The 27,366-nt window shown below is 41.4% G+C and overlaps 1 protein-coding gene, 1 long non-coding RNA gene and 1 pseudogene across 2 annotated transcripts; 1 reads left to right on the top strand and 2 right to left on the bottom strand.

Annotated features, from left to right (window-relative positions):
* Positions 1 to 2,040: 2,040 nt before the first annotated feature.
* Positions 2,041 to 6,070, bottom strand: FABP5 (fatty acid binding protein 5). Its single transcript, XM_047842743.1, has 4 exons — positions 5,912 to 6,070; positions 3,240 to 3,412; positions 2,740 to 2,841; positions 2,041 to 2,293 (listed from the first exon to the last, which is right to left on the bottom strand). Exons 1-4 carry the CDS (start codon positions 5,988 to 5,990, stop codon positions 2,240 to 2,242), a joined length of 408 nt encoding a protein of 135 aa, XP_047698699.1. The 5' UTR covers positions 5,991 to 6,070; the 3' UTR covers positions 2,041 to 2,239.
* Positions 2,343 to 24,383, top strand: LOC125156591 (uncharacterized). Its single transcript, XR_007148692.1, has 3 exons — positions 2,343 to 2,474; positions 16,132 to 16,141; positions 24,350 to 24,383. It is a non-coding gene; the product is annotated as an uncharacterized LOC125156591 (long non-coding RNA).
* Positions 14,916 to 15,042, bottom strand: LOC125156803 (uncharacterized; annotated as a pseudogene).
* Positions 24,384 to 27,366: the final 2,983 nt, after the last annotated feature.

Below are 27,366 nucleotides of genomic sequence, written 5' to 3'. Positions count from 1 at the left end.
CATGATCTTAGGATGCGAAGTCGTAGGATGCTTGCCATCTGCCAGCACGGTAGAAAATTCTCTCACCCAAAATGTGAACAGTACCCATGTAAGGTACATGAGCCTACTATCCTGCAAGCAATACTCCAAAGTCCATAAACTGAGGCAGTGTAGGCATTAGAGCCGGGTGGCTAGAAGCACAGGCTTTACAGTTAGATAAACGTGTGCTCCTATGTGTTCTCTGACTTGTATCCACTGTATGGCTTGGGACCATTACCTAGACTCTGAGCTTTAGTTTCATCTAAATGCAGAAAACAATTGTTAATGAACATAATCTAGGGTGGTACTAAGAACTACAAAACTTTTATAGTACTTGGTCCAGGGTCTGGTTCAGAGAGAGTTGTATTAAGTGTATACTATTGTTCGAAGTTGAAAAAGAGGATGGAAGAGGAACTCTAGCATGAAGACTAAAATAAGCAAGATGGAAATTCAAATAGAAAAGGAAGTTTAGAGCAGCACCATCCGATAAAAAAACACAGACACAAAAATGCTAGCACACATAATTTAAGATTTTCCCCTAGACACGTTAAGAAAAAGTAAGAAACAGGTAAAATTCGTTTTTTTTTAATTTAGAATATTTAGATAACCAACTATATCCAAAATGTTACTTCAATTTGCAATCAATATTTAAAAAAAGAGGAATTTAACATTTTTTTGTATCAAGTCTGAAATCCAATATGTATTTCACTTTCAACACATCTCAACTGAGATGAGCCACATTTCAAGTCCTCAACATCCATCTGTGGCTCATGGCTACATGTATATTTTTTTGTTTATTTTTATTTTGAGAGAGAGCAAGAGTGTGAGAGAGGGGCAGAGAGTGAGGGACAGAGAGAATCCCAAGCAGGCATCAGCACAGAGCCCAACTCAGGGCTCTATCTCTTTAACCATGAGATCATGACCTGAGCTGAGATCAAGAGTGAGTCACTTAACCAACTGAGCCACCCTGCGCCCCTTAGGGCTCCATATTGGACAGCACAGGGCTAGAGTGTCAGTGAGCTGAGCTCTTTCCCTGACTGCAAGCTTTCAGCAATTCTGAAGATTCTTACCAGCTAACATTTCAACGCATGGAGGGTGGTTTCGCAGGTCTCAATTATTACATTTGAGGGACTTTATAGACTCGGGATCTTAATACAAGCTGATAAGAGGCAGTGTTGCAGAATGACTGAACATGGAGTATACTCTGTTAAGATGTAGGTTCCCAATCCAGCACTACTACTTCCTATATCCTTTAACCGATTCGCTAGTCGAAACCTGTTTTCTTATTTACAGAATTGAGATAATGGTACTACTTCCTTGAAGTGTTACCTCGGCTATCATGCATACAAAGCTTTAGCCCAATGTCTACAAGCTACTCCTCCAAATGTGAACTGCAGATGTTTGTATTTGGGTTTGAGAACTAGAACGGGGGTTCATCAGAATTCTGGTTATTCTTTATATAGATACACAGGCAGCATTTTAGAACTCTGTTACTTCTATGGCTTTTGTTAATGAGCAGATTGTGTTCTTCCAAAGTTGCCCCCAACTTTGTGTGCCCCCAAAGTGAGGGGCAATGATTGGACCTTGTACCCAGATATGCCTCAACAGCTAGATCACTGCCTGGCACATGGCACGTCCTCAGAAAATTAGTTAAGAGAATTTGGGGTTGCAGAATTCCTGAATAATAGCCATAAGTGCACCGTTAAAAGTATAATCATTGGTCAATGATGGTAATTTAACTTTTATTCTAATATTTAAATTATAAAGATTATGTAACAATTTTTAATGAGAATAGTCTTTGCCAGAAATTTAAGATCTTTGAGTTGATACAAAGTTCTAATAGTGTAGGGCAAGCTTAAATGATTGGTAGTGTATCTGCCACAGAAGTAGTTCTCTATATAAATTACTAAAATTTATCTCAATTTAGGACCCTTAAGACTTCTCCAGAATTTATTCAATTCATACTTATTAAAATTCACCACTAATTTCCTATGAAATTTAAAAAAGCATACAACACTGGCATAGCACAAACACATTTATTTACTAACCAAAGGGATGATCCTAATTAAATCAACACTTTGAAATAGCTGCATGTAAAATGTTTGTGATAAAGATAATTGAACACAGTGATGAAAAAAAAAAAAAGCATATGGAGATTTGCTCATTGAACTGAGCTTGTTCATCCTCACAGCTAATTCCTGTCCAAATGATGATGGAATTTTTACTCTACTTTTTCATAGACCCGAGTACAGGTGACATTGTTCATGACGCACTCCTAGAAGAACGATATTAAAGAATTAGGTTAGTCATGCATCCCAGAACAATGGCAGTAGTTCAATACTAGGGTCAGCATCTTATGAAACTGTAATCTACTTCATAGATGGAGAAAATGGTTTGTTTTTTTTTTGAGAGAGAGAGAGAGAAAATGCGCGCATGCACATGGGGCAGGAGCCCAAGTGGGGCTCCATCTCACAAACCATCAGATCATGACCTGAGCCAAAATCGAGAGTTGGAAATCTGACTGACTGAGCCATCCAGGCACCCCAGAAAATACATTCTAAAATTCCTGGGTTTGAAAAGCTAGAACCCATTATTTTGCTTATGATGTGTGTATGGCAAACAAAAGCCCTGATTTGCAAAATCTAAAGTTCTCATGTTCATGATCAGTGATATTGAACAATTAAGTGAACTATGAGTGCTAATAAGGAGATTGGCACTTACCACTACTAATTTACCATCTTCCAATTTTCTTGTTATTGTGCTTTCCTTCCCATCCCATTCCTGATGTTGAACCAACGCGCCATTTGTAAAGGTGCAGACAGTCTGCAAAAATAACACTTTTTAATCTTCCAAAGTATGTTACAAGAAGAGTTTCCATGACTCGTAACTTCCTTAATCAACATTTTTTCATCTTTTCCTTTCTGGGTCCACTTCATTAACCCATACCGACTCTATTCATAATATAGTTTATGCTTTTCAATCTAGACCCCTGTAAGAGACACTCATTCTCTCATGTTTCTTAAACTATTTTTCCAAAATACACTAAGTTATGAAGCTGGTACTTTCACTAATTTGTCAAACTCAGTTCATAAACTAGTTTGACTTTTTCGTTAAGTTTTGCTGATAAACAGTAAGACTATTATTAATACAATCTATCATTCTAGAAGTCTAGAATGGACTTTGTTAAGTCTAGAATGGATTTTTGTTAAGTTATGACTGACCTGAGTTTTTCTGCCATCAGCTGTAGTTTCTTCAAACTTCTCTCCCAGGTTACATGAGAACTGTGTTGTTTTCAGAGTGCTCTCAGTTTTTATGGTGAGGTTTTTGCCATCAGAAGAGATGATACAATCTGGTTTGGCCATTGCACCCACTTTTCGCAGAGCCATGCCCACTCCTGTAGAATGTTACCCCATGTTAAATAACAGGAAGACCAAGGCTATGGTTTACATAACAAATAGAGTAATTCAACTGCAGTTACTATGTTCTACATATTTTCACTTATTCACTTCTCAATAGCAAGTGTAAACACAAATCCAGTGCTTACCATGTGCCAGCACTTAACATGTATTGATTAATAGGAAGCCTTGCAACACCTGTGTGAGAGGTAGCACTGTCTCCATTTTACAAGAGGAAAGAGTGAGGCACTGAAGTTACTTACCGAAGCTCATTCAGCTAGGAAGTGATGGAGCTGGGAACCAAAAGAACAGACAGTTTGGCTCTAAATCTCAGCTCTTGGCCACCATGCTATGCTGGCCTTCAGAAAGTCAGGGAAGAAATCTGGATTGCTAAAACTATCTACTCAATTCTGCCAAATGTTGTATTATAGGACTCTAGCACACAGTCTGACACATCCAAGGCCCTGGATAAATCTTTGACTAATAACTACACAAAATCCAAATCAACTCTATTCAAATACACAAGAGTTTTTTAAGAGTTAACTCCACAATCATGATGCTAATAAACGGAAAAATTTACCCTCAAAAACAGTAAACATTTCAGAGCTGTGTAACTCAATTACTATATTGATATCATATTGAATTTATAATCTATGTATTTCTCCTTAACGTGAACATTTACAAGGAAACTTAGGTCTAGGCCAAACCGTGGTTTCACAGACGAGACCACAACCTAAGCAAAAATCACTGGCTTGATGATTAAAAATTCAACTAGGCTTGCAACGTCTTCTTGGTGTGTTCTCTTTTGTCATTTTGGGGGCTGGTGCCTTGTGTTGTTAGTGAGTGATTATTTATTCTCGCTTTGGACAAAGGGCTCTGCTCTTCCCACACCTTGACTGCCCCCTAAGGAATTGAGCCTTGACCACCTTCATGACTCTAGAACCCTGGAAATAAGCCATCTGGTCAACACATTCACTTTCAATGGGCAGAGAAATGGCATTATGTGGTCCTCACACAAGTGAACACACACACACACACACATTTCCTGGATATGAATGAAGTAAATGGCTTTCTCCAGAGTTCTCTTGATCTAGATAGACTTACAGCACACACACCAAAATAGTGCATTCCAGTTTTACTCAGTATCATAAATACACTCAAGATTCACCACAGAACCAGCTTAAGCTGTCATCGTCTTGGATAAAGGCTAAGAAGGAGTGTTTCTGAAGTGCCAGGGGGACTAGGTCTCAATAGAGGGTCTTTGTAGTAGTTTTTACACCAGAAAGGAAGCCCCTTTCCAGATAAGATCCACGCTATAGGATTCGATCCCACTCCATAGTAGCTCCCTAGTGGCCTGCCACAAAGGTCCATTTTTGTTTGCTAATCCACCCATTGTGTCAAGGAGCATACTCGTTGCCAGTGGCCTAGAAAAGGACAATAATAGAGAATCAAGTACAGTTCAGAGTGAGAGGGAAAACTGGAATCTTCCTCCAGAGGCTCATACTCCTGGAAGGCTGTAAGCAGTCCAGGGCTTCTGCAGGGCCACACCCATCTGGCAGGCAGCTGGCAAGCAGCCGCAGGAGGGCTCTGCAGCTTGACTGCGGTTTTCCAGTAAAACCCCCTCACCCTCAACACGCAGAGGGCAGGGCAGCGGAGGGTACCCCCACCCCCACCCCCCGGCTCAGCAGGCCTCGCGGTTTCCCTGGCACAGGCCACCCGCCCACCGCGGCGCTCAGGGCGGCCAGCGCCAGCACAGCCAGCACGAGGTCGGTGTCGCCAGCGCCACGCCTCTCAGCGCCGCGCGGTAGGGGGGGGGGAAGACGGTGGGGGACGAGGATGCCCGTGCCAAACCCAAGCGCCCAGCAGGTTTAGGGAGAGGCAGCCGAGGGCGGAACGAAAGCTGAAGCGGCAGCCCCAATCGGACCTTCCAAAGGGCTTCTGCGGGGAACCGCGCCCCGGCCCCGCGCCCCCATGGAGGAGAGCAGGGGTGGGGGAACCCGTGCTCCATCTAGCCACAAAAGAGGAGGCAGTGCCGGCGCAAGGTGGGAAAGGAGTGGGTGCCGCCACGACGGGGCGACTGGGAGAGGCAGGATGGTGGCGGGGGGGACGGAGGAGGAGTAGCGGGAAGAGAAAAATAGGGAAAGTTACGGGGGCAGCCCGAAGGAGGTCGAAAGAAGTGAAGCCTGGGGTGGGAGGAAGAGGAGCGCGCTCAAGGGCAAGAAGCAGTGCGGGTGGCTGCCGCGTGGGCTAGGGGAAAGCAGAGCCGGGAGGCCCAGGAGACAGAACGTGTCGAGAATCCTCAGGCGGGCGGCAGGCGCGCGCTGCTCTCCGGGCTGCTTGCCCACGTGGTGGTGGGGGGGTGGGGGTGATGGGAGATGCATGGGTGTACAGGGGGTACAGCCGAACACGCCCCGCCGCTGGGCTCAGCACGCTGGAGGGGACCTAGGAACAGACACACGCTCGCCACGTTACAGGCGCCGCACGGCCGGGAGCCTCACCTACTTCCTTCATGTATTCGTCAAAGCCTTTGCTCTCCACTAAGCGCCATCTTCCTACCAACTGCTGAAGGGTGGCCATGGTGGGCGCTGGCGGGCGGGCGTGCAGAGCGAGCGGAGCGGGGCGTCAGGAGCGTGGCTTGCGACCTGCCGGCAACCGTGGCTGCTTTATAAAAGCGGCGCGTGCCGGGCGGCACCGAGAGGCCAATGAGAGACGCGCCTCGCCCGCTCCCGCCCCGCCCCCCTCCACCCCCCCCCCCGCACGCCCCCAGGGCCTCTCTCCCCCGGTAGCCAAACGCGAACCCGTTCCACCTGCCCGGGGACGGAGGTAGGATGGCGGGGGCTCCCGCCCCCCCCCCCCACCGGCGCTTCCTGCAAGCGGGAACTCGCCCGGCGCGCCCCACGCCGCCCCGGACGCCGGCGCCTGCACGTTCCAGCGCCTCCGCATGGCCGGGAAGCCAGAGGGGCCACCGGGGGCCCCGGTCCCACCTCTGTTGGGCCGCACCGTTTTCCCTGCAGGCCGTCTTTTTCCTTCGAAATACCCTAAAGAATCCACTAGCCCGAGCAGGGCTTGGGCGGCAGAAATTGGTTGATAGGTGGTGGTTTGGCTGAGCGATAGAGTTCTTTACCCACCTCGTCTCTGCTCTTAGCGGACTAACCCACATCCCATACCTTCCTGAGAGAATCTGTTCTCCCCCTCTTCGGGCCACCGCCCCCCCACCCGCCCCCCGTCTCCTCCACCCATGCCCAGTTTGGGCCTCAGGGCGGGTGAGTTAGATTTGAGTTAGACGATTTTATCAGAAGGCACAGGACAGGGGAAGATGTCCTAGGAGGTTCAGTTTACAAACTACAACTCCTTAAGAAGTTTGAGTTGAAGTGACTGTCATTGCTATTAAAGGTAACCATTCAAGAATGTCACTCGTTTCTATTCCTAGCTGAGTGAGCCCTTCATAGTCTGTTCTCAGACTCCCAAGAATTGAGACTCCAGCGCGTTTCCTCTTTGCCTTTATTTATAATAACACCTTGTATGTGTTGTGTAGAACGTTCTACTTTTCAAAGTCTACCTGTCTCAGTATTTGACTTTGTGATCCCAGGTCCTGTGAGAGTGAGTTAGGATGAGGTAAGAAAGTTGCCACACACAGAGGCCAGCTGCCCTGATGGAGATAAGGTCCATTTACTGTGTGTCTGCTTGTGCTAGATGCTATGCTTCCCCATACTTTTTTTTTACTTAAAAAATTTTTAAGGTTTATTTTTAAGAGAGAGCGAGAGTGAGCAGGGAGTAGGGGGAGAGGCATAGAGACAGGGAGACATAGAATCTGAAGCAGGCTCTAGGTGCTGAGCTGTCAGCACAACAGAGCCCAATGTGGGGCTTGAACTCACACAGACCTGGAGATCATGACCTGATGCTTAACCGGGTGAGCCACCCAGGCACCCTGCTTCCTGGCTACTTTACAGCCATTAACTCTGAGCTCCACTAAATTTTTGCAAGTGTTATTTCAGTTGTTTGAAAGAGGATGTAAGGCAGGGAATGTTTGGAGAGTGCACAGATCCCTGTCCAGTCCTTCTCACTGCAGACCTTGTGGAACAGGACGGTGCCTGGCTGCCTGTAGCTGACTGCTCATGGAGCTAAGAGTTCACAGAGAACCACACCAAGATACTGGTTCATGTACGTCCTCAACAAACTGAAATCTGAGATTGGTCATTTCCCAACATGCCTCACAACATTTACTCCCCTGCACTGTATCTGTTTTATTTCAAGTCCCTGCCCTCATTGTAGGGTCACCCCAGTTTTTCTTGTGTACCATTTTACTACTGAGTGACTCAGGCCACATCGTTGTGTCATTAAGAGCCCACATGTCCCACACCTAAGGCTATACTGCTGGAAGATGTTCAAGTTCTGAGGGCAGCTGAACAGGCCATTTGCTCAGTCAGCGATCCAAATGGTGGCTTCCAAACACTCAGGACAATCTGCTGCCCCTGCCTCCTGGAGAGGCGGCTCCTGTGTGTTTGGACTTGCATGCTTGATGTGCTGATTCAACATGTTTTATCCATTTTTGTATAGAACATGGTGATAATGACCAAGACTCTGTCCTGGAATACTAATATTTAGATTATCATAATCAACCATGTTACAGAAATATCAAAAGGAAAATGGTATTTAATTCATAACTACTTAAGAAATCATTTTTAGGGGTGCCTGGGTGGCTCAGTTGGTTAAGCATCAGACTTTGGCTCAGGTCATGATCTCATAGTTTGTGAGTTTGAGCCCCAGTTGGGCTCTGCACTGACAGTTCAGAGCCTGGAGCCTGCTTCGGATTCTGTGTCTCCCTCTCTCTCTGCCCCTCCCCTGCTCATGCTCTGTCTCTCTCAGAAAAGAAATAAACATTTAAAAAAAAAAAAAAAGAAATAGTTTTTGAACACAGAAGTATTACCTAAAACTTAACTTTTAAACACACTCTTTGAGGTAATGAGTGGAAATAATCCTTTTATGGTTAATACACACCAACAAACAACAGAAAGATATAGGCCAAAATACCTGCTAGAGTCTCTCATGAAACAAAGAAGGGCATGGTCATTGTTTTGTGGCCGTGGGCGACACACTTAATCCCTTGTTCTCTGATGTTTCTCACCTGTAATGTATATACAGAAAGAGGTTGGAGTAGATTGTTTCTAATGCCCCTCAAGCCCTAAATTCAGATTCCCTTCCTTTCTTAAAAATAATGGTAATGGATTTCAAGTTCTGAAAAGCATTAACTACTTCCTTAACCTGCTAACTGAAGTTCTGTTCTAGGCTACTTAACTTGAACCCAACATGCAATGTAAAAACCAAAAATGTTGTAAAAACAAATCTGATGAAAATCTTGGCACGACTCTATGGGATAGTTGAGTATATCTCTTTATTGCAAAAAGGGAGCATTGCCGCTTGATTGAGATTAATTATATTACTAAATATATAAATATTGCTAAATATATAATCTAGGGACAAAGAAAAATAGTTTTATCTTAAACCTGTCCTGACAAATGTAAGTGACTGTGCTGGTCATGCTGAAGGACTAATAACACATTATTCATATAGATGAAAATGGTTGAAGGATCAAGAATTACCAGCAAGTCTTCCATCTGTAGCTGTAGAGGCCTACCATTTGTAAGACAGATGCAGTTTCACTTAATATCTCTCAAAACTCAGTTTTCTCAGCTCTGAAATTAAGGAGGTAAGAATTACACCAAATGATTTCTTAGGTTCCTTTCAGCTTATCTCCTGTAGTAGTTCATGGCCCTGAAAAATATGCTCACAATTACTCTATTTCCACCTAGTGGTGAAACAGAATATTTCTCTTTGGTTTTCTTTGATGAATGTTACTAGTTGGTCAGCTTCACATTCCACAATCTCACACAAAAGTTTGGTGTGTGTTGTGTAATTTTATTTAAACACAACTTCCTAATTACAGTTTGAGTAGATAAATGTGCCTCCCACAAAGTTGATTATAGCACATAATCATTTCCTAAGGACCCCAAGCACTGGTGGCCTAAAAGTTTGCACCTAGTTGAGAAAGAGCACCACATCAAAAGCAATCATTGCAGCAAATACGCAAAGCCATCCATGTTCAAACAACTGACTCTTTTCTAAGTACATGGGCAGATTAAGCAAAAAGGAGGCCGGGAATGGGCAAAGAGAACACTATAAAGCAATACCTCTGAAATTTTAGTGTGCAAACAAATTACCCGGGGATCTTGTTAAAATGCAGATTCAGTAGTTTGCACAGCAGGATACAAGATCATGCATTTCTAACAAACTCCCGGGTGAAGCTGTTACTGGTTTGGGGACCATGCTTTGAATAGCAAAGCTGTAAAGTATGCAAGAACTTGCATATGGTTTCGATACATCAGAGTGACTTTCACTTCCCTACAGGAGGATTTCTGATTATATCTCCATAAAAATATAAAAATATATAGAAAAGACAGGAAATCGGACAAACTCACTCCAAAACTCCTCATACTCAACACTGAGACTTTTTTCTAATTAACCTGAGGTAGCTATTTTTCTGGCTGCTCACTGGAAAAGAAGGCTTCGAATGGGGTAGGGAGGATGGATACCGTGTTTATTTCAATCTAATTTCTTTCTTAAATTTTATAACCAGTTGTTTGACCCTGATTCTTCCATGTCCTGCCCTTCCATGCTTTGCATACCCAGCCGAAAACCAGATATTCCTTAAGAAAACCCCATTTGGAATCAGTTCCAAAAGAAAATCCTAGTAAGTGGATAGAGCAAGGATCTGCATCATGTCAGTTGTCTGTAGCAGCAAAACTTCCCAGATGAGAATAAGGTCAGCAAGCTGTGCAGCTTAAGGAACACCCGGAAGATTAACTTATATCCAGCCACGGCAAGCCACCATTCCATCAGTGGAAAGTTGTTTTCTTTTATGTTTGGTAATGAAATTATTTCTCATGAAAGCATTTATAAAAATGGAATTACTTTACGAATTTTGTCTTTTTACTTAAAGTAGTTTGATTCCTACCCAACCTGCCTGTAAATGGGTAACCACGAAAACTTTCTAGTTGCTTAAATAATTAATCAGGAGTATGTGCTTGCTAAATTAACTGGATGTGAGAATAGAGAGAAAATGAGACATTGCAAAAGTTACAGGAGAAGTTATAAAAATTTTTTAAAGTTATAATAAAATGCTGTTGGTTTTAAATAAGGCAGGGGATATGGTGGCTCAGCTCAGCGTAAGATCAATCCATTTTGCTTGCCGACATAGATCTTTCTACTGTCCAGACATATAGTTTGGGATATGACATTTGCCATTAGCTCATGGCAACGGATTGCAGAAATACGTAGCCCTTTCATGCCTCATGTGGGTGGTATTCAAAGTGTTCTGGTTCTAAAACACGACATGTAAGGGGGCACCTTGAAATAGAGCAGGAAGATGCTTGTAAACTCACCCCAACAAGCACAAAATCTTAGGAAAAACACTGCGCCTACCAGGCAGCACAGCCTCAAAACAAATCCCTTAGCTACCTCAATCTCCTCAAGCCCAGCTCCAGCCAAACTGCCACTCCCAATATGCACTAAATTATATACAAAGTCTGGGGCTGGTCCAGCCCCAGGCACACAGACAGGTTCATAAAGGGTAGCTTTACCCTTTGAAAATTGCAAAAACAAAAAACCTCCAAATCAGATTTTTCCGTGGGAAGAGGCCAAATTCTCTCCTTGCAAATTATACTTCCCCATTTTTTCAGTCTCACTTTCCATGTAGTATACTTTAAGTATTTTTCCCCAGATTCTAACACAGTTTGATCATTTTTCTTTATTAGTATTTATCCTTAAGTCTGGATTTTTATTTTTTAAGTTTATTTATTTTGAGAGAAACAGAGAGAGTGCACAGGGAAGGGGCAGAAAGAGAGAGAGAAAATCCCATACAGGCTCCACACTGACAGCACAGAGTCCGACTGGGGGCTCAGTGTCACAAACCATGAGATCACAACCTGAGTCAAAATCAAGAGTCAGACGCTTAACAGACTGAGCCACCCAGATATCCCCATAAGACTCGATTTTTAAAGTCAAATCTACAAAACCACAGGGTTGCTTGCTTCTAGGCCATTTATCCTGATGGGTCAGGCCCATAGCTTCCTTTCGTCTGAATTAGCTTTTAAGAAAAATCATCAGAATTTAATAGCCTACCTAAATCTGACTGAAGACACCTTTTCAATCCTAACTCTGGTCGTCTTTACTTAGTGGTAGGAAGAGCTACTCTGTAACCCCTCAGAGACATACACTGTGCCCGCAAAACAGCACCAAGCTGATTCTGTGCCCTGCTTTAAAGGAGTCAAGCGACAGGATGGATACCTCTTGTTCGTCCACTTGTAAACACCATCGGACACTTTTTGTCCACATTGCATTGACCACACTTAAAGGTATAAATTCAACAGCGTGTAATGAAAGGTTGGTTTTACTCTCACACATTTCCCTGTGCTGTCCTGCCTCTCGTATCCCCACATTCCTCCTTTTACAGCACAAGCATCTCAATTAAGTGACTCACACATTAACAAAGAATAAGAAACCGATCTGAGTTTCCAGTGAACCGCATTTTGTTTTCTGGGTTGGCTAAAAGCTGTGATTTCATACAGGAACGGGGAGGCCGAGTAGGTATTACCATGGAGGGCAACCATGATCTTGGTTTGGGTCTAATTGAGGAGGTGGGATAAAGAATATTTGTGCTACAAATCACAAATCTTGTCACCTATTTTGCAGCCTCAAAAGACATAGTTAATCCCTCAGGGTAAAGCCGGGGTTCCTAATGGCCCTTCTGCATTGGTGGGTTAGCAGAATTGAGCACACTGTTTTTTGTATAGTCAAGATGTTGTGTTGTCCTGGTGTAATTACAAACAGTGCTCTCTTTCACTCCAAGTATCTCAGATTGAATAATGTTGGAGGAAGACTTGTGAGATTTCATTCTCACCTATGGGGCAACTCCAAAGCCTAAGTTTCAAGTACAGCATTATTGTGGCACTCTAGTATCATCTAATGGGAAAAAGTGCTATGGGACCATAGTCAGCCTTTCCCTCCTCACACGACATTGTGCAAATAATATGTCATGTGTGGACTACTCTGCTCGCTCACAAATGAAGGGCCAGCAGAGCTTTCCACCCAAGACAGATTCCTTTGATTCAAGTCAGCCTACAATTTTAGACCACCTAATAATTATGTGGACTGGATTCTAGTCCTTGTCTTCAAGGAGTTTGTTAACCTAAACTTACATCAGCTAAGGAACTCCCCCCCCCCTTTTTTTTTCATTTAACCAACATTTATTAAAAAGCTTCTGTTTTAGTTCAGAACATTCGGAAAATTCCCAAGTATGACATGTCTTTGAAAATGTCAGATGAATTCATTTTATCTTTATAATATTAAGTGAATTTCCTGAGAAGATACCACACAATCTTTTGGGGAGTGAGGGGATACATATTCTTATTGCTTTCAATGGTATCCCGGAAACTCTAGATTTTTGTTTGTTTCTCTGAATGGGTCATCTCTTTGACAGGAACCAGGTGGGTGTACTAAACAGAAACATCCTGTTGAAAATGAATGCGCCAAATGCCACAAAGCCACCATCTAATCAGCTGGTTAGAAAGATCTTATCTAAGAAATATTGGGTTAGAGACCATGATGCAACCCATATCACTACCCAGCTCTCCCTGTGTTTTAAAGTGAGTTCTTCACCATGAACTCGGGAATAAAGTGACACTTGGCTGTCCCGAAGGTTGTGGCGAATGCTGAGATACACAGCTTGCATAATAAAATCTGCCAGTGTACAAGTCAAAACAGGGATTCTGTACCACCCCAGCCAGATGGGTAAGGACCGGAAAAACCTGCTGTGTCTCCTTGCTCATGTCATTGACATCCTCTTTTGTGAGAAGAGACTCAGCAACAAAGTGTAATGATTTTACTACACCTGTTCTGATGCCCTTGGCTTTCAGTAGAAACTATACTTGGTTCATAGGGGAAGAGTATGGTTCTGTTATGATAAGTTTTATTGTATTTGTTACATGGTATAAAATATTATCACTTCTAAAGCTATGTTATCAGTACATCATACAAAGTAGTAAAAACTCTAGTCAGTCTAAAACAAACAAACGACTGATAGAGGTATCATAACGAATCCTCTTAGGAGCTGCGGACCCAAACCAGTCTTGCAAAGAACCCCTTACACTGAACTATATCCTGAAACTCTTTTCTTCTATTCTAGAATAGTACCAGATTCTAGAAACAGGAAAGAATGTCACTTACTAGTGTCCCTTTAAATGTTAACTTACTATGTGGAAGTTAGTTATATCATTTACTATATGGAAAAAAATGTTGTTTTAATTGACTGTCACTCCATTGCATTGCATATTTGCATTTTGGCTGACATAACCATTCCTAATGTATATTTACAGAAACAAAAGTTTGGTTTCATTATGGAACAGAAAATCATAATATCTCATATTATCTAATATCTATATAATCTAATATGTCACTTGAAAGCAGGTGAGGATATAAATGATTAAAATAAAAATCACTTCAGAATTCAATAAACCTTTCATTTATCACTTTCCAATAAATATGAACAGTGACACTAAATCTTGTGAGAAATGTAACAGGTTTCCTTTTGCTTTAAACTTTACTGAGCTAGTGGCTGCAGCCATTCATTTCATAGGGCAAGACTCTAGCTCATTCACACCCCAATCTTTCTCAACCCAAAGCCTTAAGACTTTGGTGCTCCGAAGGAAACTAGCTAGTTCAAGTCACCAGCGCAGATTCAGAAGTAACACTTGATCTCTGGTGCCCGCACCCAAATTGTATAATTTTTAATTGTACATTTTGGCAGTAATTCCTGGTCAGACCTGATCGGGACCCAATTAGCCGTTGTTGGAGCAGACATATTATTAGCAAATCCTTTAAAGTTATATAGTTGCATTTCTGAATATGGATTTGTGACGGGTTCAGAACTAAAGAAGAATCTTAAAATCCTAGAGTTTGGAGGAATTATAGATGTCTTCTACTTCAACTAAAGCCCATTAGGATTCTCTCAATACAAATAAAATCAGGCTCTGCTTAAATCCTTCTGTTAATAGAGGCCTCACTTCCTCACCAAGAAGCCATTTCTATGTTTTAATAGTTCTGATTGGGAGAAAGCCATAATCTCTGTTGTGCTGAGATCTGCTTCCAGTAATTTCTAGATATTGGTCTTAGTTTGACCCTCTAAAATAACAAAATGCTTGCTCACTTATTCTTCTGTGGTGGCTCTATAAGCCTGTAAGTATTGGATGATGATATTTCATCAGTATAAAAAAATTGCTTAGATACACAAATGTATTATATATAAAATACCTGGGAGAGAGAACTATAAATAAAACTCTATAAAATATGTTATGTGTATCCATGTGTATATGCGTGCGTGTGTGTGTGTGTGTGTGTGTGTGTAGAGACAGAGAGAGAGAGAGAGAGAGAGAAAGAGAGGAAGAGAGAGATATGAATTACAGCAAAAATAATATTGAAAAAGAAGAATAATTCCAATTACATTTTCAATTTCGATTAGCAATAATCGCACCTCGGATAAACCTCATTGGCTCCGAAACTGCCACTGCGCAAAGCTACGTTTTCAATTTCGAATAAGCTTAGAGGCTAGGAAGGACCAAATAATGACTTTAAGTTAAACAACAGGACTACTACAAAACGTTCTGAAAAAGAATCATTTCCGCTCAAAGCAATTAGAATACTTGCATAATCTAACTGCAGTTGGTGCCTGAATAAAGTCTTTCCAGAGTAAGAAATACCATAACCACAAATCCTATGTTTACCAAGAATGCCAAATGTATTCAGTAATTATTTAAGCATTTTAAAGAATACTTTATAGGGAGAAATACTAAAATGAAAAATAAGGCAAGAGGAATGGCCTAGAATTTAAATTTTTCTATCAATTCATATTTGGTTTACGAATTGATGATTATAGCAATGCTAGTATATGGATTTTAAGTAGCATGGAGAATTTAACACTATCATTAATTATGCAATTGTTTGGCCTCCACCTTTGTTCCTCAGGAAAACCAGAAATTGTCATAACAATATGTGTCATAAATACACGCACACAATTTGCTCACTATTTAAACTGTAAGGGACCTTTAGATTCCTTAGTTAAACTTCTTTTAAAAAATGTCACAATTTCTCTGGCATCAGTTGTCCTCTGCCTTCACTTAAGCTGGAAAAGACAATCTTAAAAAGATTAGCTAAGGGACGCTTGGGTGGTTCAGTCGCTTAAGCGTCCGACTCTTGATTTTGGCTCAGGTCTTGATCTCACGGTTTGTGGAATTGAGCCCTGACTCGGGCTCCACACTGAGCATGGATCCTACTAGGGATTCTCTCTCTTCCTCTCTCTCTTTGCCCCTCCCTTGTCTCAAAATAAATAAAATAAGCATTTTTTTTTTTTAAAGATGGTTTAAGAGTCGAGTTAGAACAGTACTAAGGGACTTAGTACTTTAGAAGGTATTTAAAGTACTTTAAGATAGGCCAGGCAAAGAAACACTAGCATCACTCATAAACCAATCATTTTTTTCAGTATCCACCCTAAAGGCACAATGTTGAAAGAACAGTGGCCTAGGATGTAGGAGACCCTCTTTCTAGAATTTAATCTGCTGCAAAATAACTGTATAAACTTGGATTTTTGTTTTCTCACTGTAAAAAGAAGAGAGAAGAGAGTAAATCAAGTTTCAAGGATGTATATTATTAATTTCACATCTTTTTAAATATTTTTTTAAAGTTTTTATTTATTTTTGAGACAGAGAGAGATAGAGCATGAGCAGGGGAGGGGCAGAGAGAGAGAGGGAGACACAGAATCTGAAGCAAGCTCCAGGCTCTGAGCTGTCAGCACAGAGCCTGACGCGGGGCTTGAACTCACAGACTGTAAGATCATGACCTGAGCTGAAGTCAGATGCTTAACCGACTGAGCCACCCAGGCGCCCCATTAATTTCACATCTTTAACAACCTAGAAAGAAAGCTGCCATTGCCAAAAACAACAACAACCCCCAACTGTACCTTTTAATCATTTGTTATCTAATGTAAGGATGAAATATAATGGTTGAAAATTAAAATTCATGCCAGTGATTGTTTTCAGACTCAGACTCCTGAACAAATTTTATAATATAACCTTCATTCTTCCTGCCCAGCCCCCCTTCTGCCCAGCAAGATCTTGCCGAAGGGGGTGTTGTAAATAGATGGAAGGGTTCCCAGAGTTAAGGAAACTGCAAGTGAGCAATTTTCAGTGATGGGAAGGTGGGGGAGGTGACATTCACACATGAGATCCACAATAACAGCTCACACACACACAAGTCAGTTTTAAATATTCACTAAGTGCAAAATTTCAGATATATCTACTTTTATTATTATTTACATATACAAGGTTCAGATCAAACCATTCCAGTCAAATAAGACTTTTTCTACCCTTTCTTTTTCCTCTCTTCCCCAACTCTAGAGCAGCCAGAGTAGCTTGGGGCAGGGGTGGGGGGGGGGGCAGACTGGAAGATAGCTGAGAAGTCTCCACCCTTCCCTGACAGAGGGTTTTCAGTCTGAGGGACAGGAGGAAACTGCCTTCTGCCTGCATAAAAAGACCCCTCTTTAAACCTACCGGTCACACGTGTACTGACTTAGGCCTGTGAAAATGTACAAGAGGGACTCTCACTTGCCCATACTTCCTCTTCCTTCCTTAACCCACTCTTGCTTTCCTTCTTTTTCACTGCCTACCAAGGATTTCTGTTTCTTGAAAAAATCGCCAGGGTCTATACCAAATGTATTATCTAAATCAACTAAGTCAATGGATGCCGTGGAGAGCAAATGGCAAGAAGACAGCGTGAGTAGATTTGAACGTGAATACCTCACTTTTAGGTTACTGGGTGTGTTTATTTTTTTTTACTATCACCAGACACTTGATATCAGCACCATTCTACACATGACTCCATGGGCCAAAGAAAAGGTAATGAAGAACACTGATGCCGTTTTGGAAATTAGTGACCATTCATGTAATAAAAAAGAGAAAAAAAAGAAAGAAAATCAAGAGGTTGATAATGGACTTTGTGGTTAAAGAAACTGTGGGGGAGAAAAGAACTTTGGGTACTGGAAATACGATAGAGATTAAGCCTCTCTTAATCTTCCATTCATTATTGACAGATTACATCTCCCTTTAAGGTGTATGAGGCAAAGAGGGGAGGTTCTCTTTGAAGGCTACAGGTTGAACTTGCTTGTTCAGTTTCTCCTTAACATCAGCAAGACGAAAAATTATAGATACATGTACATTACTTACAAATAAATTAAGAATGCCATTCTCTTTTCTACTCCACACCATCTCCAAAGTCTCACTGAACTTTTCAAAGACAAGTTAAAGTAATAGACATTTAATTTTGCAAATTTATTTCTGGAATTGTTCCTGGACCCAGGATTATTTAAGGTAAATGATCATATCTCACAGGTTTTCTCTTAACTGAGTAAAAAGTAGGAATAGTTCATAAGAATTTCTGAAATAAGAGTGTTAGGATTTATAAGGAACTTTAATAAAAGGCTTTGACCTACTTAAAAAAAATGGGTCAGAAGTTTCAGGCACCTGTTGTCTGTTTAATTAATGCTACCTTCTAGAGTGATGTATTGCAAAAGGTCTGATATCTTTCATCCAAACACTATGATAAGCATTAGATACATTAGGAAGACCTCAGTGTTCATTTTAGCACAGTGTCCAGGCTTAATGTCTCATCCTCTCAATGGCTTACTTTGACATTGCTCTTTTCAGGCCAGTGAATCAGCAATGATTTATTAACATGATTTTAAAGTGGTTATTCATACATGAAATCATCACGCTGGTATGCTGCCATATGTTATTAAATTATCTATGTTCATAGCATACACTTCCAGCCAGGGTGTGAACAGTTACATTTAGGGAGTAGGTCACAATGACAAGAGACCCTGAAGACAGCTTAGTTACCTGGGGTGGAATATATAAAATCCCTATGCTGCATTTGGACAGAGGTGATGCTTCTGAGCTCCCAACCTTGCTAATAAACATTAAAAATTGAGACTAAAGTGTAAAGTGGGAACCCTATTCAGAGCCGGTGAGATTGTAAATTGCTGCAACCACTTTGGAAATCTGTTTGGAATTATCTACTGAAGGTGAACGTTTATACCAAGAGACATGTGTGAAACTGTTAATGGTAGTGATATCTGTAACAACCCACGAATGGAAATAACTCAGATGCTCATGAACAATAGATTGGGGTTTTCATTGTGGTGTATTCATACAATGGAACAGCATCCAGTAATGAAAATGAAATTACAGCTACTTGCAACTCTTTGGATGAAATTTCATAAACATAATGTTGAGTGAAAGAATCCACACAGATTAAAAACCTGAATATTGTATTTAAAAAAAAAAACATTCAAAAATAGGTATCCCTAATCTATGGTGTTAAAAGCCATCGTTAAAAAAAAAGGGGGGGAGGTGCCTGGGTGGCTCAGTCCGACTTCAGCTCAGGTCATGATCTCGTGGTCCATGAGTTCAAGCCCCGTGTCAGGCTCTGTGCTGAAGGCTCAGAGCCTGGAGCCTGCTTCAGATTCTGTGTCTCCCTCTCTATCTGCCCCTCCCCTACTCACACTCTGTCTCTATCAAAAAATGAATAAACGTTAAAAAATTAAAAAAAAAATAAAAGCCAAGACAACGGTTTCTTTTGGGAAGCAGAGAAGGAGGAGCCCTTGGGAAAGGCATGAGGGGGCTTTAGAGCGCTGGCAAAGTTATCTACATAGAAGATGATTACACGGGTGGGTTTGTGCTGTGATATTTTACCAACCTGGACACACAGGACTTGTGCATTTTTCTCTATCTAGTGTTAGGCTTTAATTAGGAATGTTTCATTTTAAAAGGAAAATGGAAGTGTTAGTGAAAACTTGAAAATATCTTCACTGTCTCGGAAAAAACAGTAAATGGTTCAATAAAACTCTTACATATATTATTAATCCTAGCTTACAAAAGAGTTCCTTGTTATTTTAATTAGTTAGGGGATACTTAACTTGGAAGTTTTTACTCTGTCAATTTTCACCTGTCATCTGAGTACAGCTAGAGGTGATTGGGTTCCGCAATTAAGGAACACAATAACTTTTGATCTTCTACGTTACAAGGTCACAGTAACAACCACAAAGGTGAGATGTAACTAAGGAATATTTGCAGGCTCCTTTTAGAGACTACATGGGGTGGGAAAAGTGTGGAATTTGGAGCCAGAGAGAACAGAGGTTGAAATTGAGCTCTGTTGCATACTAGTTGTATGATCTTAAGGAAGTCACTTACTTTCTCTGTGTCCTCATCTTTAAAGGAGAATCATAATATCCATTTAAATGGGAACTGTACTACATGTGCATGTATTTTAAAATAACACACGGTTATCTCAAGGTTTCTATTACGTGTTAAAATGAACCAAAACACAGTCCTGGCCCCAGCAAATAACTGGCCTATCTCAAAATGTCTGACGCTGGTATTCTCTGTGGCTCCAGATACTTTCTTCAGAATCTAACCAATATGCCCCTAAGACTTACTTGGTACTACAGTATAACTAGTGCCCCCTACAGGAGGACTTGAGACCTGCTTCAATGACTTTCACTTGAACTCTTATAGTGGAATGTCTCTAGGAAAAGCGTAAAGTGGAGAAGAGGGAAGGACATGAGCAATGGCAAGGGTAAAAAGAACATCACTATTCGCATAAGTAGGGACAAGGGAAGAAATATGTAACATTTATATATATTTATATAAATATATAATATAATTCCTGCATATTCACAGAATCCCTTGAAAGGAACATGTAGAATGGGAATTTAGTGCGTGCTATGTTATAGGGAAACTTTTATATAAACTGGACAACCAGCAGTATGCCACCTAAATATTAAGATCTTGAAGTTTTAGTTTCTGATATGTAAAATGGATATAAATTGGAGCTTTTAAATTCTTCTTTGAAGAGAAATGAATAATTTAATTCTTAATTGTTAAAAAATTTTGTTTGTCTCTCTGTTGTGTTTTTTACATCTTCAAGAAAGTACATCAGTCTGAAACTACTTATGGAGCGTTGTGAAATTAATACAGATCACTCGCCCTTCTATGAGCCCAAAAGTATGCTCAAAATAATGTCAGTTGTCTTAGGGGCTTTGAATTCCATTCAAATCACTTTTTATTACAACCACATATCTTTACAGGTAAGAAAGACTTTAAGAGCTTATTCTGGTCCAGCAGCCAGAAAGGCAAAGAATTACTGTCCTAATCTTACCTGTCTCTGAAACTTCCTCCCCCCCCAATTTTCTTGACCTAAAAGTATTGATGCTGACATAATTTAATTAAGCATGTGTGAAAGTGCAGTGGTCTAGAATCTGAAATTGATATAATTAAAGTGGAATGCAGAGGGTGTACCTCTGATACCATTTTTTAAATGTCACACTCCATCACTTCTGTTTAATATCAAATCACAAGAGATATTTTTCATCTGTTAATTGCATTTTACATGCCCTTCATCATTGGCCTTGAAGCAATTACATTTGAGAAAAAATGATTGAAGCAAGGAGGAAGGTCCAAATAATCAAGTCCACTAAAGTTGCTTTCATTTAATAGTGTCTCTAGCAGATAAATGGCCATTCATAGTTTCATTCTACTATAGCTATTTTACTCTCAAAAATACTTAGATTAAAAAGCTAAGGGATCTAGAGAAAGATTTTTATCTTCTCAATATTTGTGAAAATCGAGCACAGAGAAAGCTGCTTATTTCTAATACTGTGTTATGGAAATTATTATTCCTTTTTTAAATGTCTATTTATTTTTGAAAGAGAGAGAGGCGGAGCGTGAGCGGGGGAAGGGTGGAGAGAGAGGGAGACACAGAATCCGAAGCAGGCTCCAGGCTCTGAGCTGTCAGCACAGAGCCCAAAGCAGGGCTCGAACTCGTCAACTGTGAGATCATGACCTGAGCCGAAGTCGGACGCTCAACAGACTGAGCCACCCAGGCGCCCCCAAAATTATTATTCTTTGCTTTGAGTATGCATTATTAGCAAACAGTAACAATGAAACTAATAATTTGTCCTTCATTATCCTCCAACCATGTGTCTCATGAACCACAAAGTATTCCCGGCAACTTGATGCCTCAGGTATTCCCTATGGACTTAATAGTTGACAAGAAGGACCTGAGAATCTGACTTCTAGTCAGTAAGAAACCTAACCCATGGCTTTTTTTGAGTACTGTGTCGATTCATATGAAATTACCATATTTGTAGTTAAAAATGGTCAAATCCTGGCAATTTCATATAACACAACCAAATAACTAATGGGTTTCGAATATGGGCACTGGGTATATCTGGAAACATCTTTCTCCATTAAACTGATGGGAGTCTATTTTGTTGAATTATTATCTGATCAAGGGCTCTTCTGTTTCCTCTTCTTTGTCTTTTCCCCAGCCACTTACTCCTTTATCATTTGACCGGAGAGCTTCTAGTCTAGCATCCCAATAGTGACTCCTCTCTCCAAAATCACTGAAAAATCAGGAAACTGTAAGATCCAAAAAGCTTTCCCTATCATCTCAGCTTCTCTACAGCCTTGACAATTTGATCGTTTTCTCCTTTAAAAGCATTTCTCCTTTCATGTCCATGTCACTGTATTACTTGTTTCTGGACCTACCTTCCTAAATTTTTCTCTTTTCCATTCATGACCTAAATGAAGGCATTCTATTAGTCTCAACATTTATCTCTTTTCTTGCTTAACAGATTCATACTTTGACCCTAATCCTCTTCACCCTGAGAAACTGAGCTCTTTTTCTGCTTTTTGGCCACCAGAACATACACACTGCCCTCCTAGCTGTCACTACACCCACCATGTCTCCTCTCCTCCCGCTCGGTAAAAATGTGCCCTTTTTCCTCCACTGTCTGCTTGTGCAATCACCTGCCTTCCAGCTATGTCAGGGACATTGATCCCTTAGCTTACCACCTGTCCTATAACCTCCAGCCCTTTCTACGGGCTCTTTCTTCTCAGCATATAAACTTGCTTGATTTTCTCCTATGATATAAAGAAAAAATCTCTTACTTCATGCCACTTGTTAGCTACTGCCCTATATCTTTTTTTTTTCATTCACAATCAAACATAAATACTCTAATTTGTCTTAATCTTTGTCTCTTATAACTTTTATTACCTAATGTCTTTGGTTGGGCACTTCCAGAAGTTGGCTTTGATGAGAATTTGATGGGAGTGGCTTATGTGAGGAACAATCCCAGCTAGGGGGGTGGGGAAGTGAGTTAGAGAAAGAAAAGAACCAATACAGGATGTGTCAGTGCCTAGGGTACTACTGTGGGGAGAAACTGAGATTTTAATCTCATTGAGGGCATTTGAGAAACTATTAGGACATGTCTGAGAGTTTTCCCTCTTTGAAGGGGGGGAATCCTGGGGGACTTACCAATCAACTCTCATCATGGATCATTGAGGGTTGCTCCCAGTGACACTAACTCCCTAGCACTTCTGGCCAGCTCCAAGACAATGCTGGGCTCCTGCTGGCCACAAAGATAGAAGAAAGTGGCAGTGTTTGTAATAGGAAGCCATCAGCAGGTATGGGAATGGCAAATGCCAAAGGATATGGGAGGAGCACCAAATGTGTCTACCACGTCCACTGTAATTAGCCTCCAGCTTTTACTACCTCATTTTATGACACAGAGCCAATGAGCTCATAATTGTCAAACCTAATAACATTTCTCTTGTCCTCCTCCTTGACCTTTCTGTATGCAACAATTTGGGCTTCAGTCATTATGCCTCTATTTTCCTTTCCTTGGCTTTTAAGAAGTCACTTTTCTGGGAGGCACCCGGGTGGCTCAGTCGGTTAAGTGCAGACTTCAGCTCGGGTTATGATCTCGCGGTCCGTGAGTTTGAGCCCCGCGTGGGGCTCTGTGCTGACAGCCTGGACCTGCTTCTGCTTCTGTGCCTCCCCCCCTCTCTCTCTGCCCCTCCTCTGCTTGTGCACACGCGTGCTCTCTCAAAAATAAATTAAAAAATTTAAGAAGTTACTCTCTTTGTTTCTTCCACCACTATACCAATTTTGCCTCCTTTTCAGCTGTCTCTTCCCCAGGTGTTGATGCGTCATAGGGCTCTGCTTTGGATTTCTCATTGTACTATTCCTTAGACATCCCTTCTCATTTTATGCCTCCCACAACCACTTACACAACATTGACTTCTGAATCTGCATGTCCAGCTTAGACTCTTCTCCTGAGGTCACAGTCATACATCAGATCGTATCCCGTGCTCCTGCTTCCCGGAGAGTCTGGTCATCTTAGTCTGAATATCAGAAGCACTCAATCCCAGCACTCACAAAACAGGATTATCTTTCCTGAAAGACACGTGTTCTTCCTCTTATATTCCTTCTCAGCTAACCAATAACACAGTTGAAAACCTGGGAGTCATTGGAGTCTTTCCCTTTCGCCTTACTCTTCACATCCAATTAGTGACCAAACGCCATCAATTTTGCCTTCTTACCGCTCTGCAGTTCACTTGCTCCTGCTCTTTCTTTTCACGCCGTCTCAGTTCCCTTTCCTCATGTTTTGACCCTGACCTCTCCGCATCACTCAGTAACTTTCACCCTGCTGCTAGAATAGTGTTTCAAAAACATGAATCTGATCAGTTGCTTACAGAAAAAATCCAAATACCTGGAAGAGCCTCCATGACTTGGCCCTAGCTGGCCTCTCCAGCCTTATGACTCACCATTTCTTCTCCCCACCCACCTCGCACGCTAATCATTGTAATTCCCAAATTGTCCCATAGAATTCCAAATCTCCATGTACTTATTTAACTAACACTTCCTTTTTTTCTTTTTAATTTGAGAGAGAGAGAGCAAGCAGTGGAGGGGGGCCAGAGGGAGAGAGGCAGAATCTTAAGCAGGCCCCACGCGCAGCATGGAGCCTGTTGTGGAACTTGATCCCACAACCCTGGGATCATGATCTGAGCTGGAGCTGAAATGAAGAGTCGGATGCTCAACCAACTGAGCCATCCAGGCGCCCCTTAACTAACACCTCTATACAGTACATATTGTGTATATAATCTAAGAACTTTACAAATATTAAATTATTTAATCCTCATAACAACCCTATGATGTATGTACTATTATTACCCTCACTTTGCAGATGAAGAAATTGAGGCCCACAAGGTTGAAGTGATTTGGCCAATGTCACACAGCTGGTAAGTGTGGTGCCAGGATTCAAATCCAGGCAGTCTGGCTTCAGAGTCACTTTTGTACCCCACCCCCACCCCCACCCCCACCCCAATGAGCTGGATTTGCTAATGTCATCTCTGTATCTGGAACATCCTCACCCACTCCCAGCATCCTTCCCTATCAAGTCTGTCTTGATCCTTCACTATTTTGATAGACTCGACCTCCCTCCTCCTTTAAATCCCTCTGCAATAAGTACAAACATACTTACGTTTATTTGTGTATGTGTCTCTTTTTAGTATAAACTCCTTGACAACCTCTCTTTTACTAGTTCCTGTAGTTTTCTCTTACTCTAAATGCTGAATGTTCCAAGATTGAAGCCTTGAGCTCTTTTTCTCTCTATCTTACTCATTCTCTTGGTGATTTCATCTGCTTCAGGCTGCAAACACCATCTGTACAGGACAGCTGCCACATTTATATCTTCTGCTTACAATTCTGTCCTGAACTCCAGACTCATATATAAAACAGCCTCTTGCATGACTTCACCTGGTCGTCTAATGGGTATCTCACAGTTAACATGTTCAGACAAATTTCCTGCTCTTTCCTTCCTCCCACAGACTTCATCTACGCGTTCTTCATCCTCACCAATGATAAGCCATGCTTCCAACTGCTCAGGGCAAAAAAAGGTTGGAGTGATCTTTTATTCCCCCTTTCCTCTCACACCCCATGATCAATCTATCAAGTCCCACTGGTTCTATTTTCAAAATGCATCCAGAATGCAACCATTCTCCACCTCTGCTGCTCTTAACCTGCTCTAATTCACATCATTTCCTTCCCAAACTCGTCTTCTAACTACCTCTGTTCTTGCCTCGGTAGTAATTTTTCCCAATGGGAGCCTGAGTGATACTACAGAATATGAGTCAGATCCCGTCACTCCTCCGCTGGGCTCCCTCTGGTAGTGGAAAGCAAAGTCATGTTAGCAGCCCACAAGTCCTTCCTACATGAGCTGTTCCCTGTCACCCCGTGATTTTATCTTTTGCTCTACTTCACTGTGGAAACACTGGCCTTTATGCCATTCTTCCAGTGTTCCAGGAATGTTCCTACCCCAGGGACTTTGTGCTCATTATTCTTGCTGCTACTCATAATCTGCCTGGAACATTTGCTTCTCGTACACCCATGCTCCTTTACCCACACTTAGTCTTTGTGCAAACGTGGTTTTCTCAGCAAGGCCATCCCTGGTCATCCTATTTAAAAGTAAAAGCCCCTAACTCTAACATTCTCTATCTTGCTTTCAGGCCTTCCTTTTCTCCACATCATTGTCTAACAGTATACATTTTACTTCTTTTTTTTTTTTTGATGTTTATTTATTATTTTTGAGAGAGAGACAGAGAGAGAGAGAGAGAGAGAGAGAGAGAACGTGAGCGGGGGAGGGACAGAGAGAGAGAGGGAGACACAGAATCCGAAGCAGGCTCCAGGCTCTGAGCTGTCAGCACAGAGCCCTATGTGGGGCTTGAACTCATGGACCATGAGATCATGACCTGAGCAGAAGTCAGACGCTTAACTGACTGAGCCACCCAGGCACCTCTCTAATTTTTTAATTAATGCTTAAGACCTTATCATCCCTTCTTACCAGTCATTTACATACCCACTGACTTCTATATCTCTGTATCCAAATAATCATCAAACCCTGAGAGTCCACCCAGGCAATATTTCTCCAGTTTTTCTTTCTCTTTCATTCTCACTAATAATGCCCTCATCAGACTTTGACTATTTCTTTATTCTGTCAATCCAATCAGCCATTCAGTTCTCCATTTACCTCTTCATATATAAGCAAATATTTATTTAGTCCCTATTTCTTTAAGTACTTCTCAGTAGTATACAGAATGTGCCATAAAATGGTTTCCTTGATCAGGAAAAAAGTCACTTGGTAGGACAAACTGACACAATATCTTTTGTTTCCATCCTTCAACTATATTAGTAACATTAGTTTGTTTGACTCCATAAGCAAAGCCAAGTCCTGATGAATCCATGCCAGTCAAAACCCATTTAAACCTTTCTGGTGCTAAAAGCAAGGATATAATATCATCTGTTTGTCATCTGTGTGCTGGTCTCTCCCCCCCTGGGAATATGTTCCATTGAATTTTGTAAACATCGTCTTTCCTCCCAACAAACTGGACAGTTACAATTAACAGTCTGTACTTCTCGCGCTTTGTTAAGAGACATCCTCCAGCTCAGTGCTACATGGCTCAGTCCCTCCTGTGACTACTCATGTCATGTACCCAAAAGACCACTTCTAGGAAATGTACCAAAGCATCTATCTGTTGGTCATGGTTCATCTCTGATCTTAGTATCCACACACATATTAGAAGTTCTGTGAATGTTGCAAGTAATTGAATAGAAATGCTTACAAGGTTTCGAACTCATTTCGAACTGTTTTGGCATTAGAAAGCTGTATATAACAGGGACTAAACAATAACATTTCATTCAAGGATGAGTCAAGAGGCTGTTCTTTCTTTGATTCAACCTATAAAGGGGAAAAATTCCCCTAATCCTCAAGGGTTAGGATTATAACACCAGCTCCCTCTGTTGTTCATTTTAGAAATGACATGGCATTTGAAACTATTTTGAGCAAGCACAAAAATAGAAGACCCCCCTCCAAAAGCAAATATTAATTAAACTGGAATAAACCAAAGAAGACATATTTAAAATTTTAGTTATTTGAGGCTGCCGTAATGAA

This window comes from Prionailurus viverrinus, chromosome F2, assembly GCF_022837055.1.
Source record: "Prionailurus viverrinus isolate Anna chromosome F2, UM_Priviv_1.0, whole genome shotgun sequence".
Lineage (NCBI taxonomy): Eukaryota > Metazoa > Chordata > Mammalia > Carnivora > Felidae > Prionailurus > Prionailurus viverrinus.
Note: the sequence above shows the minus strand (reverse complement) of the source record. Positions and strands in the feature narration are given on the sequence as shown.

Excerpts from the sequence above, each read along its gene's own strand:
- FABP5 (XM_047842743.1), bottom strand. The coding sequence starts at position 5,990 with ATGGCCACCCTTCAGCAGTTGGTAGGAAGATGGCGCTTAGTGGAGAGC. Across the intron at positions 2,842-3,239 it reads CTGATGGCAGAAAAACTCAG|ACTGTCTGCACCTTTACAAA; the intron begins GTCAGTCATAAC and ends TTATTTTTGCAG. Across the intron at positions 2,294-2,739 it reads AAGATGGTAAATTAGTAGTG|GAGTGCGTCATGAACAATGT; the intron begins GTAAGTGCCAAT and ends TCGTTCTTCTAG.